Source organism: Pyrus communis, chromosome 7, assembly GCF_041283825.1.
Source record: "Pyrus communis isolate YQ-2024b chromosome 7, ASM4128382v1, whole genome shotgun sequence".
Classification (NCBI taxonomy): Eukaryota; Viridiplantae; Streptophyta; class Magnoliopsida; order Rosales; family Rosaceae; genus Pyrus; species Pyrus communis.
The window spans coordinates 21,562,850-21,579,220 of NC_142571.1; the positions used below are offsets into that span (position 1 = coordinate 21,562,850).

At 35.6% G+C, this 16,371-nt stretch overlaps 1 protein-coding gene across 1 annotated transcript; it reads right to left on the reverse strand.

Moving 5' to 3' along the window:
* Positions 1 to 14,461: 14,461 nt before the first annotated feature.
* Positions 14,462 to 16,371, reverse strand: LOC137733726 (protein CURVATURE THYLAKOID 1B, chloroplastic). Its single transcript, XM_068472889.2, has 6 exons — positions 15,820 to 16,371; positions 15,479 to 15,582; positions 15,294 to 15,380; positions 15,112 to 15,174; positions 14,897 to 14,934; positions 14,462 to 14,777 (listed from the first exon to the last, which is right to left on the reverse strand). The coding sequence occupies exons 1-6, from the start codon at positions 15,983 to 15,985 to the stop codon at positions 14,720 to 14,722; spliced, it is 516 nt and encodes a 171-aa protein (XP_068328990.1). The 5' UTR covers positions 15,986 to 16,371; the 3' UTR covers positions 14,462 to 14,719.

Consider the following 16,371-nt stretch of genomic DNA (forward strand, 5'->3'; position numbering starts at 1 on the left):
AAGGAATTTGGCACAGTTTGCCAACCGAACCCAGCCCGAATTACTCCTTTATTACTCGTCAAAACTCTACAATCCACACACAAAGAAAGAGAAAAAAAATTAAAAATTAAAAATAATAAGTTGAGTTAATTTCAAGAATCGTTTATGACATAAACCCTTAATCAAGAACAGTAAGAAATTTCAAGCAGGCTTCAGTGTTTATCTTAATTTGTTCTTATTTAAGCACAAAACTTCCACTTCCAACTTTTACTACAAAGATCATCAAGTTCCAAAGACAGAAATTGGGTTGTTGAATTAAAAAAATAAATAAAAATTGTGATTCAGATACTGCGATACAATGTACTACACTTACTACTACTACAGCCAGAGTCTTCACGCACTACAAATTCCAAAGAGAACCTATCGGTCTCTCTAATGACAAATCTGACTGCATGCCTGGCTTAGGCTCTGAAACTGTCCGTCATGGAATACAAAAAATGGCCCTAATCCCAAATTAAAATTAAAACACCCCAAATACTCACTATCGAAACCAAACCAAACCTTCTAATTTTCTCATTTTCTGTGTTTTCATGTTGAGTCTGAACCTGGGTAACTGGGTTTTGTCCATATGAGGCTGTCATCAGTGTCATGTACTTTTTTTCTTAACATTGCCAATAAAAAACTTTTTATTAATATTTTGCTGAGTAGATCTGATGGGTTTGGGAGTGTTTTGGGTCAGAGGGAAGATAGATTCGACATCGTGGGGCATCCAAATCTTAACAGAGTGCCCAGAAATCTCCTCAGAGAGACTGTAAATTTTTCTGTGGGCCCCCTTCATCTCGAAAATTTCCAGATCCCTGCCTACCAAGTTTTTAACTAAAGCAAAGCGAATCAGAAAAGTCAGAATCCTAACCCTAGGTTTTTCACCAGCTACGATTTGACTGATGGTCAATCACCCCATTCTTCATCAATCGGATTCAGCTCCTCGGAAATCCATTTTTCCTTTTTTTTAGTTTTTCAAGTCAACTATACAGTGAACCGAATCAAAATTATTCAAATGAAAAATTAATAAAAATAATTTAAAAATTTTAAGTTTTAACTATAAAAATAAAATAAAGAATAAAATAAATAGTATCAGAATTAACATTTTAATGTAAAAATATAATTTTTTATTAAAATAAATAATACCAAAATTTTTTTATTAAAATTCTCTTATTCGAAAAGGTCAAAGTAAAATTTAGGGTTTTGTTTATCCAGTCAATCACGCTTCCTCTTCGACAAACTGCGCTTGTGTTCCTGCTTCTGCACACACACACAGTGTTACGCAGCCAAAACTTTTTTAATCGATCGTTTTACTTTTGCTCCATGATTGCAGGGTTGCACGAAAGAAGTTGGGAAAAGGCTTTGTTGATCGGCAGAAAGGCCTATAATCTATTGCTTTTTGTTGCTGCAGGCTTGTAGCTTTCGGCTTCTCTCACTTGTCCCTATACTGTGGCTTTTTCTTTTTTGTCAAACACCGTGAAACGAGGCCTTTTCTTCTTGCTCAAGTACCTCTCTTCTTATTAGCTTTCTATCTCCCTTATTTTTATAGGAAAATTAATGAAAAAAATTTAAAAATTTCGAGTTTTAATGATAAAGATAAAATAAAGAGTAAAGTGAATAGTACCATGATCGATTTTTTTAGTGTAAAAATATAGTTTTTTGTTAAAATGAATAGTACCAGAAGTTTTTTGTTAAAACTTAGGGTTAGAGAGCTACTGTATGTGGTGATGTAGGAACTTATTTCCCTATCCACTATTTATAATTGATTTGTGTGACTATCCCTAACATTAATTAATTGTAGAGATATTATTTGTATCATGTGTAATTAGAGTGAAAATATATACTTTATATATCGTAAGAGATAAACATATAATTGTATACAGTCGATAATTGAAAGAAGAAAAAAAAATGTAGTTGAGTGTTAAAACTTAAAACTTGACCCAAAAGACGATCTATCATTTCAGAGAAATATTAGGTGGACGTTCCAATTGTAAATTCAAGTAGGCCTCTTGCTATTTGAGTTTTTCATTCATGAATTTTGGATATGTGAACACTAAAAAGTTTTGGATATGTAAACACTAAAAAGTACGTTAAATCAAATAACGTAACCTAAAAGCATTGATGACCAGAATAAACACATTCACTAGTTGTGTATAGCCGATGATATGACATTATTTCTCACGAAGATTATAAAGTGACAAGTCTTAACAAATGATAACCATATAACTGTATGTAACCGATGGTTGGTAAAAATAAATCACTAAGAAAAGCAAAGGAGAATGGGTTAGATATATGGAACTCAGTTCATCATCGCATGGATGGTTGAGGTACATATAAAAGGTGAAAAGTGTGAAATGCCACTTCGAGTTATTTTACCAAACAGGTGGTGGAGCGAATGCATGAAATCTCATATTTCATTGAATGAAGTTGGCAAAGAAGACAAATGAATCATACTGTGGGGACTAGGGCAGTCGAATGCGTGTGGGACTGGGGGCAACATAAGTTTGTTTCGGGTTCTGATCCAAGAAACAAAGCTTATGCTTGGTTGTCCGTCCATCCCTTTCTTACCAGCAAATTATTCACCTCGAAATCAACTCCCTTCAATTATTTTAACTGTTATCAACTAGGGTTTTTAGTTTTTACCTTTTAACCGTAGCGTAAAAAGGCACCACAAGAACATTAGATTTACTCGGGAAGTGGCATATGTTGTATCAAAGGAAAGAAACCAAGTCTCCTCCTCCCCCATGCGTCCCAACACTAGCTACATGCCACGTGTTAAACTCAGTTGTATAATCTTCCATTGATGGTTTTCAAAATAGGCTCATAATAATAACTGTAATGATACTATCAGTTGTATAGACCCTTACAATTTTTATTTCCTATATAAAAACCCATCTAATTATAAACACCCAAATAAAACCTAAATTTAAAAGTGATTGCCATGTAGGAAAGTAATTGACCTATTGATACAAAATATTTACAACTTGTACCACAATATTCAAAATAAATCAATAAATATTATTACTCACCTTAATTACAATGAATAAATAATTTATTGCATATTATTACCCCTAACACACACACACACACACATATACGTTCAAATGTATATAGTACTACCATAAGCTCAATATATATATATATATATATATATATATATATGTATGTATATGTATATATGTATATATGTATATGCACAGTACTACATATATGATCAAACATATTATATTAATTAATATCTATATATATGTAAATTTATGTGTAAAAAAGAATAGGTAAAATAGTATTGAATAAAATAATAACTTTTTTTTTTTTATGTAGGCACATTATTTTGCATGTATTTTGCATACATTGGGTTTATCTTGTCTGTATTTTACATATAATGGGGAAATTATTTTGCTTTTTTTAAGCAATCCAACATTTTAAAATTCGAATAATAGGTGCACTGAATCAAATAACATTTTTTGTAGGTAAATTATTTTGCATGAATTTTACATATACTAGGCTTTTGTTTGTGTTTTGTTTTTTTTTTGTTTTTTTTTTTTTTGTTATATATATGTGTGTGAAATAATTTTCCTACATTTATATGTAAAAATATAATTTGTTGACTTAACTAAGCATGTATTATTACATATATTAGGCATGTTTTGTTGTTATTATATATTAGGCAATAAATTTATTATTTTCATAAAATCATTAATTCTCTCTTACAATCTATATGGAACTAATTGTGTACATCAAACAAATAGGGGTGTTTTGGGCATCGAAAATTTTTAAATGTGTAAAGTCAAATATAATTAATGAATTTGCTAATGTGGAATCTAGTTAATGGGTTTTATTTGAGTAAAAAACTTATGACGGATTTTATGTGAAGAAAATTAAATTTCAGGGGCTAAAGTCATATTTTCAGCTTTTCTTATAGATGCAAATATGTCGTGCAAACTTAAGGAGACGATTGTAGGGGTTGCTTTAGTTGTAAAGCTTCAAGTGCTATCCCTTTTATAAATATAAAAGGGACTTTAACAAAAAGCTCTCGGTACTGTTCACTTTAACGAAAAACCACATTTTTAGACTAAAAAGTCAATTCTGGTACTATTCACTTTACCCTTTATTTTGTCATTATCGTTAAAACTCAAAGTTTTCAAGCTATTTTCATTAGTTTTCCTTTTATAAAACGAAGGAAAATAAGGTGTCACTCCTAAGACCATCTCCAACCCTTGGGTTAAAACCTAAAACTTTTAATCTAGAAATAGTTTTTAGCCCGAGATTATAAAAGAATGAATTTAAGATTTTTTTTTCCTTAAAGTAACTTTAAAAAAAAAAAAAATTTGTAGACTATCATAATCTAATTTTATGAACATTTCAACCTAAAAATATTTGGATTCCAATAAATATTGAAAAATCACTAAACCGATACTATAAAACTTGTGGAACACTACAAAAGAATATGAAACACATAGAAGAATTTTTAAGTGCTTTAGCTGTTGGATTTAAATTTAGACCAATAGATCTTTTTTTTTAATCATTTAATTTGATCATATTAGATCTTAGTTGTTGGATTCAATAAATTTGTAAATATAAAACTAAAAAAATACGCGTATATGTGGGCCAGCCCCACTAACCAGAAGGGAATCCTGACCTAAATTTGCCCTATAAATGAGTTTTGCGTTAAAACTCATATTTGCCTCAAGAGTTGGAGCAAGTTGGGGTAAACTTAGAACCTAAAATTTGAGAGGGTTTGGAGTAGGTCTAATAAGTTGCGCTCTGCTAAAAATGGGTTCCATTTGTAAAACATATTATGTATATATATCACCAAAAAAAAAAAAAAAGAAGAAGAAGATCATGAATTGACTAAATCAATATATAATAAATCAATTATCATGAACTTATTTGTAGAAAGAGAGTCGGCAGATGCTCAAGAATGTCTTCTACTCTCTGCAATCTAAATGCTCTTGCTAGTGAATAGAGTTTAGCATCAAAAGCATGTATTGTGAGAGCAGGGACAATCCTTATATAGCCGTTAGGATATTTCTCAATCAAGCCTATTATTAATTGAGAAATACTCATAATCACAATTATATATTTTATGTCTTAATATATTAAGTTTTACCAAACAAAGATTACGTTATTAGTTAATCAGAGTTAAGACTTTATTACACGAGTAATATAAGCACTGCAATATCAATCGAATATCAAGTTATTATAATTTAAATAATAAGCTACCCAAAAATCAAGCAGCTTAATTGGCAAGTCATTGATGCCCCTATCAATCTTTGCAACATTGCGATCGCAGTTATGTAGCATGGAGTGCCTTTCCTTTGTGGGCTTTACCTAAGACTTAGGTTCAAGCCCTTAGTCATTACAACCCATCAAAACTTCTATTTTTCTTTTCTTTTTCCTTTTCTTTTTTTTTTTCTTTTTTTTTTTTTTAATCAAACCATTAAAACTTCTAATCAAATCTAGCTCTTTACAGTTATACTAAGGGAAGCCTTGATGAAAATATTGGATTGAGCTAAATCGGTAGGCCCTGGCCCATTTTATTATAAACAAGGTGGCCTGCCCATAAAGGAGTTTGAAATTTGATCCATGTTATTATTTGATGGATTCCATTTTATTTCTCATCTTTGGATCATCGGAATGAGTAATTCAAATGAATATAATGAACATGGTTAAATATAGGTGTGCAAGAAAAATAAAAAGGATATGTGGTTAACATTTGTCATTTTTAATCCTTGTGATATAAAAAAAGGTTGTTTCGTGTCTTGTTCCCCTAGTGTTGAGTTATTAAGCAGCTTACTACAATTCTTCTGGAGTTTGTGTTGTGTCAGATAATGCCACCCAAATATGTTTGGTTCAACCATAAGAGCAACTCCACCCTAAGAAAATTGCTTTGGCTATTACGCTATCCAATCCCCCAGCTCCCCATAACCACTCTAGCCTTAATTACAAATCAATTGGGCTCAAGGGGTGCCTGACTTACCACACAGGCTAGAATAGTCTTGAGTGGATCTGACGTTAGCCTAGCGTTAGCCATCATTTTTTTTTTCACCTAGCGCATGAATTACACACGAGAAAAATGACGAGTTTCTTGACAAGAAAATAGGGTTGGGCCCCACACTGCAGGCGCACTCAACCCAGCCATGAAAAGGGCGACAAGGATCTTCCTGAGCTGTTCGATTTTAGCAGCTATATTTGTATCATCGGATTTCCAACGGTAAAAGAAATTTGAATTCGAATCCAACAGCTAGTGCACATGGCACTTTCTGGTCTATTAGATTTTTTGATCAACAGTCCATAATTTTTTATCGTAAAAAATTAAAATGATGTTGTTTCACACATCATTATGACAAATCTATTGAAAGGTGCAATGGTTGAAGAAGGAATTACATTAATAAGTCCATGGCATGAACAGTTCGAGTATCCAAGGTTGGACCCCAGGTTTAATCAATTTAATACTATAGTAATGAAGAGGATTTATTCTTCATTTTTATAAGGGTTCTGAGAACCTTAACCAACTTGTTGATGGTGGTGGTGATTTGGGTGTCACTGGTGATCTTGATCTAATAATTTATAAATATCCTCATATATATTAGGGCCGGTATCAATTACAACTTCACATCATAAAACATGCTAGTTCTTATTTCGTAATTAATTAAGTTTTTGATTACTATGTATGTAACATTTAAGCCATGCAATACATACAATTGTAGTTGTCTATTTGTTTTCCAGGCGTGGAACATGTAGGAGGTGATATGATCGCAAATGTTCCAAGTGGAGATGTTAGAATAAACATAAAACCAAGACCATGCTATAAGAGTCACAACCATCATAATATAGACAAAAATTCATATTGAATTGCATAGTTAAAGAACTAACATGCTGATGCTCCAGTTGACGATCATACCATAATCGATACCAGCAAGCAAATAACAGTAAGCCTTCTCCTCTCCAGAATACAAGGGGCTGAAACTAATAATAGGTCTTAGTTCAAGATTGAGCGTTTATCTGTGAGAGTAAATGCCATTATATATAGAACATAATCCTAGCCAAAACAAATAAAGGACTTCCCTATAAGACTAAACATGTTTCTTTGTCCAATAGTGAATCAGTTTCTTTGTTAATCCAATAACAACATGGATTAGTAATCCATTCTCAATAAAACTTTCTATTCAAACTTGACACTAATAACCGGTTCCTTAGACTTCATACTCGTGCTCATAGTCTTTACTTTGAGAATTCATCATAAACAATCTACCTATGCATTTCAAAATATAGAACCAAGAAATGTATAACTACAATCCACAACGTAATTGTCATTCTAAGATCACATATATTGAATATGTTTATAACAATATGATCAAACTGTATAAGGAGAACGTAAACTGTCTCCCCCTATTCACTAACTTACCTTAATAAAATAAGTACAACACATATATTGCATAACAATCAAATCTGGAGTTCATTCCAATATAAAGAATAACACAACTTTAATTCAAACAATTGCCCGAGTAAAATGACAAACTCATCCTCAAAGAATCAAACTGAATTAACTTTATCTTAAGAACAATCATTCACAAAAGTTTGAAAAGATTGAACTGCTTAAATAAAAATTAAAACCGAACTAGCTAACAACAAATACCAGCTGGAAGAAAAACTAAATAAAACTTAACTTAATCATTTTTGCACCACCAACCTTTTAAACTTCATTGCAGCAGCAGCAAACCTGATGACTAAAGCCTCACTATTGCACTAGCTACAACTCCAAATTCTCGAACTAACAAAATCACTCCCACTCATCAAGAGATCCTTGCAATCTCATCCGGTACACTTGCAATTTAAATATGTCAACTGGCAATGCCTTGGTCAAAGGATCTGCGTTTATAATTGTTTTTGTATCTTTATTGAAGTAGATTGTCACATCCCAAGTCGGGCCCCCACCACATTCCGGGCTTGACTCCAGCGTAGTACGATATTGTCCGCTTTAGGCCCCGACCACGCCCTCACGGTTTTGTTTCTGGGAACTCACATGAGAACTTCCCATTGGGTCACCCATCATGGGATTGCTCTTGCACGAACTCGCTTAACTTCGAAGTTCTGATGGAACCCGAAGCCAGTTAGCTCCCAAAAGGCCTCGTGCTAGGTAGAGATGGGAATATACATATAAGGCTTGGAGGATCCACTCCCCTGGGCGATGTGGGATGTAATAATCCACCCCCTTAGGGTCCGACATCCTCGTCGGCACACTTTCGGCCAGGGATTGGCTATGATACCAAATTATCACATCCCAGCCTGGGCCCCCACCACATCCCGGGCTCGACTCCATCGTAGCACGATATTGTCCGCTTTAGGCCCCGACAACGCTCTCACATTTTTGTTTCTGGGAACTCACACGAGAACTTCCCAATGGGTCACCCATCATGGGATTGCTCTCGCATGAACTCACTTAACTTCAAAGTTCCAATGGAATCCGAAGCCAATGAGCTCCCAAAATGCCTCGTGCTAGGTAGAGATGGGAATATACATATAAGGCTTAGATGATCCAATCCTCTGGGCGATGTGGGATGTAAGTGGATCTTCTGCCTTATATGTATATTCCCATCTCTACCTAGCACGAGGTCTTTTGGGAGCTCACTGGCTTCGGGTTCCATCGGAACTCCGAAGTTAAGTGAGTTCGTGCGAAAGCAATCCCATGATGAGTGACCCACTGGGAAGTTCTCGTGTGAGTTCCCAGAAACAAAACTATGAGGGCATGGTCGGGGCCCAAAGTGGACAATATCGTGCTACGGTGGAGTCGAGCCCGGGATGTGGTGGGGCCCGGGCTGGGATGTGACAATTTGGTATCAGAGTATAAATTGGGCAGTATTATGTTCATCACACGCGTGATGTGAGCATTCTTGGTTTTGTGTCTAATGTTCGAATCTTGACACCTCGTCGAATACAGAAAAATATGTTAGCTTTTCTTCAATTTTGGGCAGTTTTGTGGTCTTGACGACTTTTAAGAAAATCATTTTGGCGTTTGTCCTTAGAATTAAAACGAAGTTATTCCTTCTGGAAGAAATATGTAGATTTGAGGGAAGTTGATGGACTAAGTTAATGTATTGATAACCGTGTATCATCGGAGATTTTACCAACCAATTCCATCATCATTCTTCCGTTGTTAGAATTGATCATTTTGAGATTGGAAATCTCAACTAGTTTTCATTTCTTGATAGTATTGTTAGAATATCATCTACTAGAATTTTTGCGAAGTCTACTTTTGTTAAGACTCTAGAAATGTCTCATGTGGCAATGTGGTGCTAAAGTGGTAACACTCGGCTGAAGAACATGTTGGGAAATTACTTTTGGTCCCTGGTAGTTTAATATTTTGTGATGTTACTTTTCATTCATCAAGAAATCTTGTTAGATTATTCTTAAATTTTATCTCTCTATTTTTGGCTTGGGACAACGTGGGAATTGTTTAGGTTTTTTTTTATCATAATTCATCACTTTTGAAATTGTTCGACTTTTTGATACTAGTCTGCATCAGCTCTGTTCGTACTCTCAACTTCACCTCCTGATATTAAAGGTAATTGGGTTGATTTTGAGTCACCAGTTTGTTTCCTATATCATTTTGGATTGGGACAAACCGTCCAGGAGGACCACTTAGACATTGAAATTGTACATTTAGTCCAGATATCTTGTACTCTAGATTTCATGAACTTGTTTTGACCCTCAAATTCTTGAGTGTTCTTTTAACCTTCTCGACATGGTTTCTCGCTCGGTTAGTGAGAATTCATGATAGATTGATTTGGCGGGTGCTTGCGCCACTTTCATATCGATGCTAGCAGGAACCATTGAAATATAATCTTATTGCGAGTTTACCAAACTTACCAAAAAGAATTCTAAACAACTTTGAGTTGTGGGAACATGAACGCCGAAACACATTTTGCAGCCAAATTGGTGCACCTTGGGATAATATGGTATCGTGATTGAGTTGTGAGTCAGACAATTTAGGCATATTCGCACAGGAGGAACAAAATGATATTTTGGTATCCTCGAGAACTTCTCACTAGTTGTTGGGATAACGATAAGTTATCGGTGTTACGGGCTGCAGATTTAAATGTCAGTGGTCGAATTGTTAGGTTCACTAAGCAAGTGGGCAAGATCGCTCATTTTCGGCAACATTTACTAGTTAGCTATGGTTCGGACTCATTAGTGGAATTCGTGACATGACAAATGTTTGGCGAGGTCCATTTTCGTTTTGGACTTTGATTTGTGTCATGCAAATATTTTTCTTACTACATTGTTTTATTTATACGGGTATTACACTATTATATAGAAAGAATGTGTGAGTTGGAGGCATGAAAAAGAATTAATGCACTCTGAATCGCGACGGAGCGGCATTTTCTTTTTTTGATGTAACCGTTCTAACTTAATTTCTTCGTTACGTACATATATTTTATTCTTCCTATTTTCGAAGTTTGTGAAGCAAATGATTTTAAATTTCGGGGACGAAATTTTCTTAAGGGGGTAGATTGTGACAACCCGTCCCTACTTTTACGTTTTTATTTATTTTAATCAAGAGAATTGACGAAAATGCCCTAAAGGCAAGGACTTTGACTTCCGTTAACCATCGTTTAGAGAAACGTATGACTTATTATTTTAGCATATTTAAGTAGTATTCGTTGGTATGAACACACAGGTGAAAGCCATTTGCGAGTCCGAATTATAACGGTATAGTTACGAACGTTTGAAGTTGGTTATTTAAAGTTAGTTAATTGGTTAAGGAGGACCAATTAGATAAAAGGTAGAAAAAGGGCAGCAGCCCAATCAGAAATCAGAAGAAATAAAAAGGACAAAAACAAAAAAAAAAAATAGGGAAGAAAACTCCCATCTTTCCCGGCCACCATCGCGACCACCTAACTTCCAAGGCCGATTTCGGTCAACTCTGGTGAAATTTTTCGACACCACCACCGCCGTCTTGAAGCTCTCATTCCCATCTACAAAATCCACCCAAGAACCACCTTGATTAACCTCTCTATGTGGCAGTTTGAGGCCACGAAAGTTGACAGTTCTCAAGATGCTCCAGCTACCCTTTTTGATTTTTCCGGCAAAACGGCAAAGCGATGGCCGATGCCATCACTTGAGCTTTGTAGCCCATCATCCCAGGAGAAAAACCCAACCAACCTTGACCCCATTGGACCACCGTAGATGACGAATCGACACTGGGAAGCTTTAGGCACCCACCGGCTTCGTGGGAAAAATTGACCATCTTCCGTCCACTTTTGGACTTCGTGGCAAAAATTGACCATCTTCCGTCCACTTTTGGACTTCGTGGCAGGTATGAAAGTTGTTCATCTCTTTGAGATCTTCATTTTTGTGAAATTTGAGAGTTTTTAGAAATAGTGGAATTTTCCAGCGAACCGTGGCGGTTGGCCACCACGCGCGGCGGCGGTTGGACCGAGACTCCACCTGACATTCCTAGGCTAATTTTGAAGCCCCGATTCCACATTTGACATATGTATAGTGAAATTATGATGTTTAATATAGTTTCATAGTTGACCACCTAGTTGGCCATTAAGAGGTCCTTGCATGAATTGACGATCCGACAATTGGATCGTCACCAAATTTTAATACATTATGGTATGTAATATTTGAGGATATTAGAAACTTACAGATTAGAAATCTAACGTACGGATCTTCCCAAATTGGATTTGTAAATGCGTAAAATAAAACGTTGACTGCCACTTGAATTGGCAATTGGCAATTGGCGGAGATCTAACCGTTGAATCGTAATGAAACTTTAGTATTATATTCTAGAAGTTTAATGTGGATCTTTAGAAGTTTCGGATCGGAATTCCGACATGCGGATCTTTCAGATTGAGTTACGTAGGGTTGTGGATCCTACCGTTGATCTTTGACCGAAGGTTGACTTTTGATCAATGGATCTCAAATCATTCTAGAACGTCTTTGGGATGTGTTTTATGTAAACTCTGGGTTCTATGGATAAGAGTTCTGAGACGTGACTGAATAATTGTTCTAGGTGAGGATCGTTCGTGACGTCTCGATATTCGTGCTTCAGAGTTGTAGCGCGGACCTAAGGTGAGTGGGTCTTTTCCCTTCTATCGTATATCTCTATATATATATAAGATTGACATCTCCACAAACGTTTATAAATTGAATATTTCATATAATTTCTGTGAATGCTTTGGAGGATTAGTACGAACTACGAATGGCGTGATCCCTGTTTAGGGTACGTAGGCAGTCTAACGAGACATTAGATGTAGCCATATAATAAATGAGACTAAATAATTAAGACGATAGCCTTGTTTGGGGAATTGAGCGATGTGAGGGACATTGGTGGAAAATGTGAGATTTAACCTTATGATTTGGTGGTTAAATGTTGGTCATAAATCAATGTGTGAAGAATCAAGAAATTAAAGTAAGGAAACGTAAATAATGATAGTTAATTAAACTAGTGTCTAGTTGGGCTTATCACCGATAATTATTCTCGAAAATAAATAGTTTGGAAGTGGGGCGTTACAGATTATACATTTCACGCCATGTTGTGTGTGTGTGTGTGTGTGTGTGTGTGTGTGTGTGTGTGTGTGTGTATTTGGAAACACTATGTTATGGTTGAGTATTAGATTGCATCATGGCATATCCATATGTATATTATCTGCACATAATTATTGTGAATGCTTTGAAGTGCAAAGGTGAACGCAGGACACACAGGTATTGGCAAGCATGTTATTGAGCTATTGGTTAGCATGTTATTGAGCTATTGGCTAACATGTTGATGAGCTATTGGCTAGCGTGTTATTGAGCTATTGGCTAGCATGTTGATGAGCTATTGGCTAGCATGCTATTGAGCTATTGGCTAGCATGTTCATGAGCTATTGGCTAGCATGTTATTGAGCTATTGGCTAGCATGTTGATGAGCTATTGGCTAGCATGTTGATGAGCTATTGGCTAACATGTTGATGAGCTATTGATTCAGCCGTACAGGTCACGTGAGGTGACTCCAGCTAGCATGTTGATGAGCTATTGGCTAGCATGTTGAGGAGCTATTAATTCAGCCGTACAGGTCACATGAGGTGACTCTGGCTAGCATGTTGATGACCTATTGGTTCAGCCGTACATGCCACAATAGGTGGATTCGGGTGACATACCATTTCATATTGATCTATTTCACCTGGGTTACTTATTCTTGTTGAGATATTTGACACGGCATAGCTGAGAGACTGTTATTTTGGTTATGGTTTTGAGTTGTAGTCACTCTTGTTATTTTCTGAGAAATTATACAGGTGTTATGGCGATGGGTTACTGCCTTTGGTAATTGAAATTGATTTGAAAAGTTTTGTTTCGCTCACTTACATTTTCTATTTTTGCACCCCTCCAGGTTCTAGCAGCAGAGTTCCGTATCGATGAGAATTCGTGGCACTTTTCAGTACATATGTCTTCTTATGATGGTATAATCATTATCTTACCTTAATGTACTATACCTATGCTCTGTATCACATGTGAAATGGGTCCAGACCCACTCATCGGGGACTCGTGTACTTGCACTTTTAGTTTTTAATTTATTCACATTTTATACACTATCACACTTTATGGCTTCGTCACCTTCCAGGTGTCGGCCAGCACAGCTCGATTCGGAATCCTAGTGGACATTCCGGGTTGGGGTGTGTTATAGATAGCGATATTTTCATATGTGTAATTGTTTCGTATCTCTTTTTGTAGGTAAATGAAGATGTTAAATATTTTTCATAAATAGAGAATTGTGTTAAGTAATATTTCAACAACAACAAAAAAAAAATGTTTTTAAGGAAAAAGGTGTTTTAGATACATTATCATAAGTAAATAATTGTGTATAATTAGAATTTTCGATTTAATTCCATAGTTACTACTCATGGGAAAATAGTCATACAAATACGAAATGAAAGCAAAAATTAGGTTCAAATGAAACCACATAATGATGGGTTAAACCAAATGTTTATTGTAACTGTATATATGCCAACAAATATGTTGGACAAGATCAAACAGAATCATTTGCATGGCACAGATACACTGCCATGATGGTGTTTCGTGCCTATGAAATAAGCACATGTTTTAAGTTTTTGTTCACTTAACAGAAAAGTGATCGTTGTGGAAGCACATGTATTTTAAAATAAAACAAACAAACGGATTACAAACTACAAATGCTATTTGATTAACGAAAAGACAAAGAAACGAGATTGCCAAAGCAGCTACTCTTAGAGACTATATTGTGACTGTCTTAATCTCTCAAAGCAAACTACAACCTATTTTTATAGACCAAAACTTAAGAAACCTAATATGAAAATACCAAAACTACCCAAATAATAAAATACTTAAAATGCTAATATTTTCGAACATTCTTCCAGTTATGCCAGATTATTGTAATTAATTTACTTCTATCTTTCCTTTCTAAAACAAAAGATAAGAAGCATCATGATATAAATTGCAAGGAGTTAATTAGACGGAAACAAATTATAGTAGTACTAGTTACATGTATCTCGCAGACTAAGTACGTACATGACATTAATTAATAACCTTGGTTAGAATATGCTTATGCAAACAACATGAAGGATGTTCACATCCTTATGAACAATGCTGCGGGATATTTACGGATACAGACAGATGCTTCAAAAACCGGCCACGAGTTCTTATCTTAAACAACATTACTTTTCGTGTTGTTCTAGCTGCTGCCGATTATATCTTTGTATGTAGCTTTAATCTTCTGTGTCAAAGCTTCTCTACAATTCCAAAAAAAACCTGTTATACAAACTTTTTGGAAAGATTTTATACCAAATTAAATTAATTGAAACTACTTATTTATACTCTCCAGTCGAGGTAATGAAAAATTGAGACTCACCTGTCTGGTTTGTAAACAAGGTTCTTGTATGCAAACCACTGCAAAGATCGAAAAGAAAGCTAGGTGTTTAGAAATTGGTGCAGCCTATCAAGTTGTACTATATTGATCAAACGGTTCTTATTCATGTGCAAGAAGTTGTGAATCTGATTCTTTTCCAGCGTACTGTTAAGTTGAAAATTTTCCAAAAGAATTCAAGAGCAAAATAAATAACTTACCCCAGTGTAGCCAATTCCTACAAGCTCAAGAACACCAGGAACTAAAGGAAGCCTATCAATTGCCTGTTACAATCGATAGCCGTCATGCAGAAACCGGTCAGTGATGAATAACTGAGAGTAAAAAGTTACTGAATTCTACAAATTTAAGAGCAACAATTTGTAGTTATTATTGGAAAACACACCGAAATCAGTCCAGTGGAGCCCCATAGTGCAACAGCACCAGCTACTGCAAGTGAAGAAACTGCATATTTATCTTCCACTTTCTCCCACTAGACACCAAAAGCAAATCATTCTTGTCACTTAAGTTTCTGAACTCACTAATACAAAGGAAGATGTAATTAAATTCTAAAAACATGGATAGGCTTACAGCTTCTTGAACTGTCTTCACAATCTCTGGCAGCTCAGTTACTGCAACTTCTGCTGGTGCTTCCCCTGTTGCCATGGCCATGACATTGCGCGCAAACTTACGACCTGAAATTTTTTTTTTAAGTATATAGCAACATGGTAATGTTCTTGTTCCAGAGATCTAGTATGTTATGTTACCAAATTGTCAATATTTACTACATGCGTTCAAATAAGATTTCACCATATTACCAACCGTCTGGATTGGTCCGATACATACATACATATATATATTAGTACTTTATAGATCCTAGTAGTATTAATCATAATGCAAACTAATACTAGGGGCATATATGAATGGCTCACAGTAAGCAGTGGTCTTCCCTGCGTGATTTTGAGAATGAACTGGCGGTGGAGGAAGGGAAGGGAGGGTCACACATTGTGGTGATGAGGCAGCCGAATGGCGAGGAGCCTTGGCGTCAACTAGAGTGGACGAGGAGGAGATGGAAAGTGTGGAGGAGTTGGAAGCCATGACTACTGGATCCCCTACAGGTTAATTAAGTCCTAGAGATTCTGAGGCCACTAGGATGAGAAACCTGATGCAGTCTGATGAGTTTTAGTTTATCTAACTAGTTATCCTTGTTCTTGGGTTTGTAATTGTGGAGGAGTTTGATTATTTTGCAATGGACAGTGGAGATGCTGCCCTCTCAAAGATTTGGAGATGGACAACCACTCATTGCTCTTTCATTAGGATAGTGTGCAGGATAGGCATTTTGTGGTGTTTGATTGGAGAGGAGGCTCTAGGTGGACCTCTGTTGTGACAAAGAAAAGCCTTCATTGTATTATCTTCCTCGAAAGGGCCAAATGTCAGATTACCTTCTCTTTTACTCACACATACAGAAAACCTGTTCTTATAAT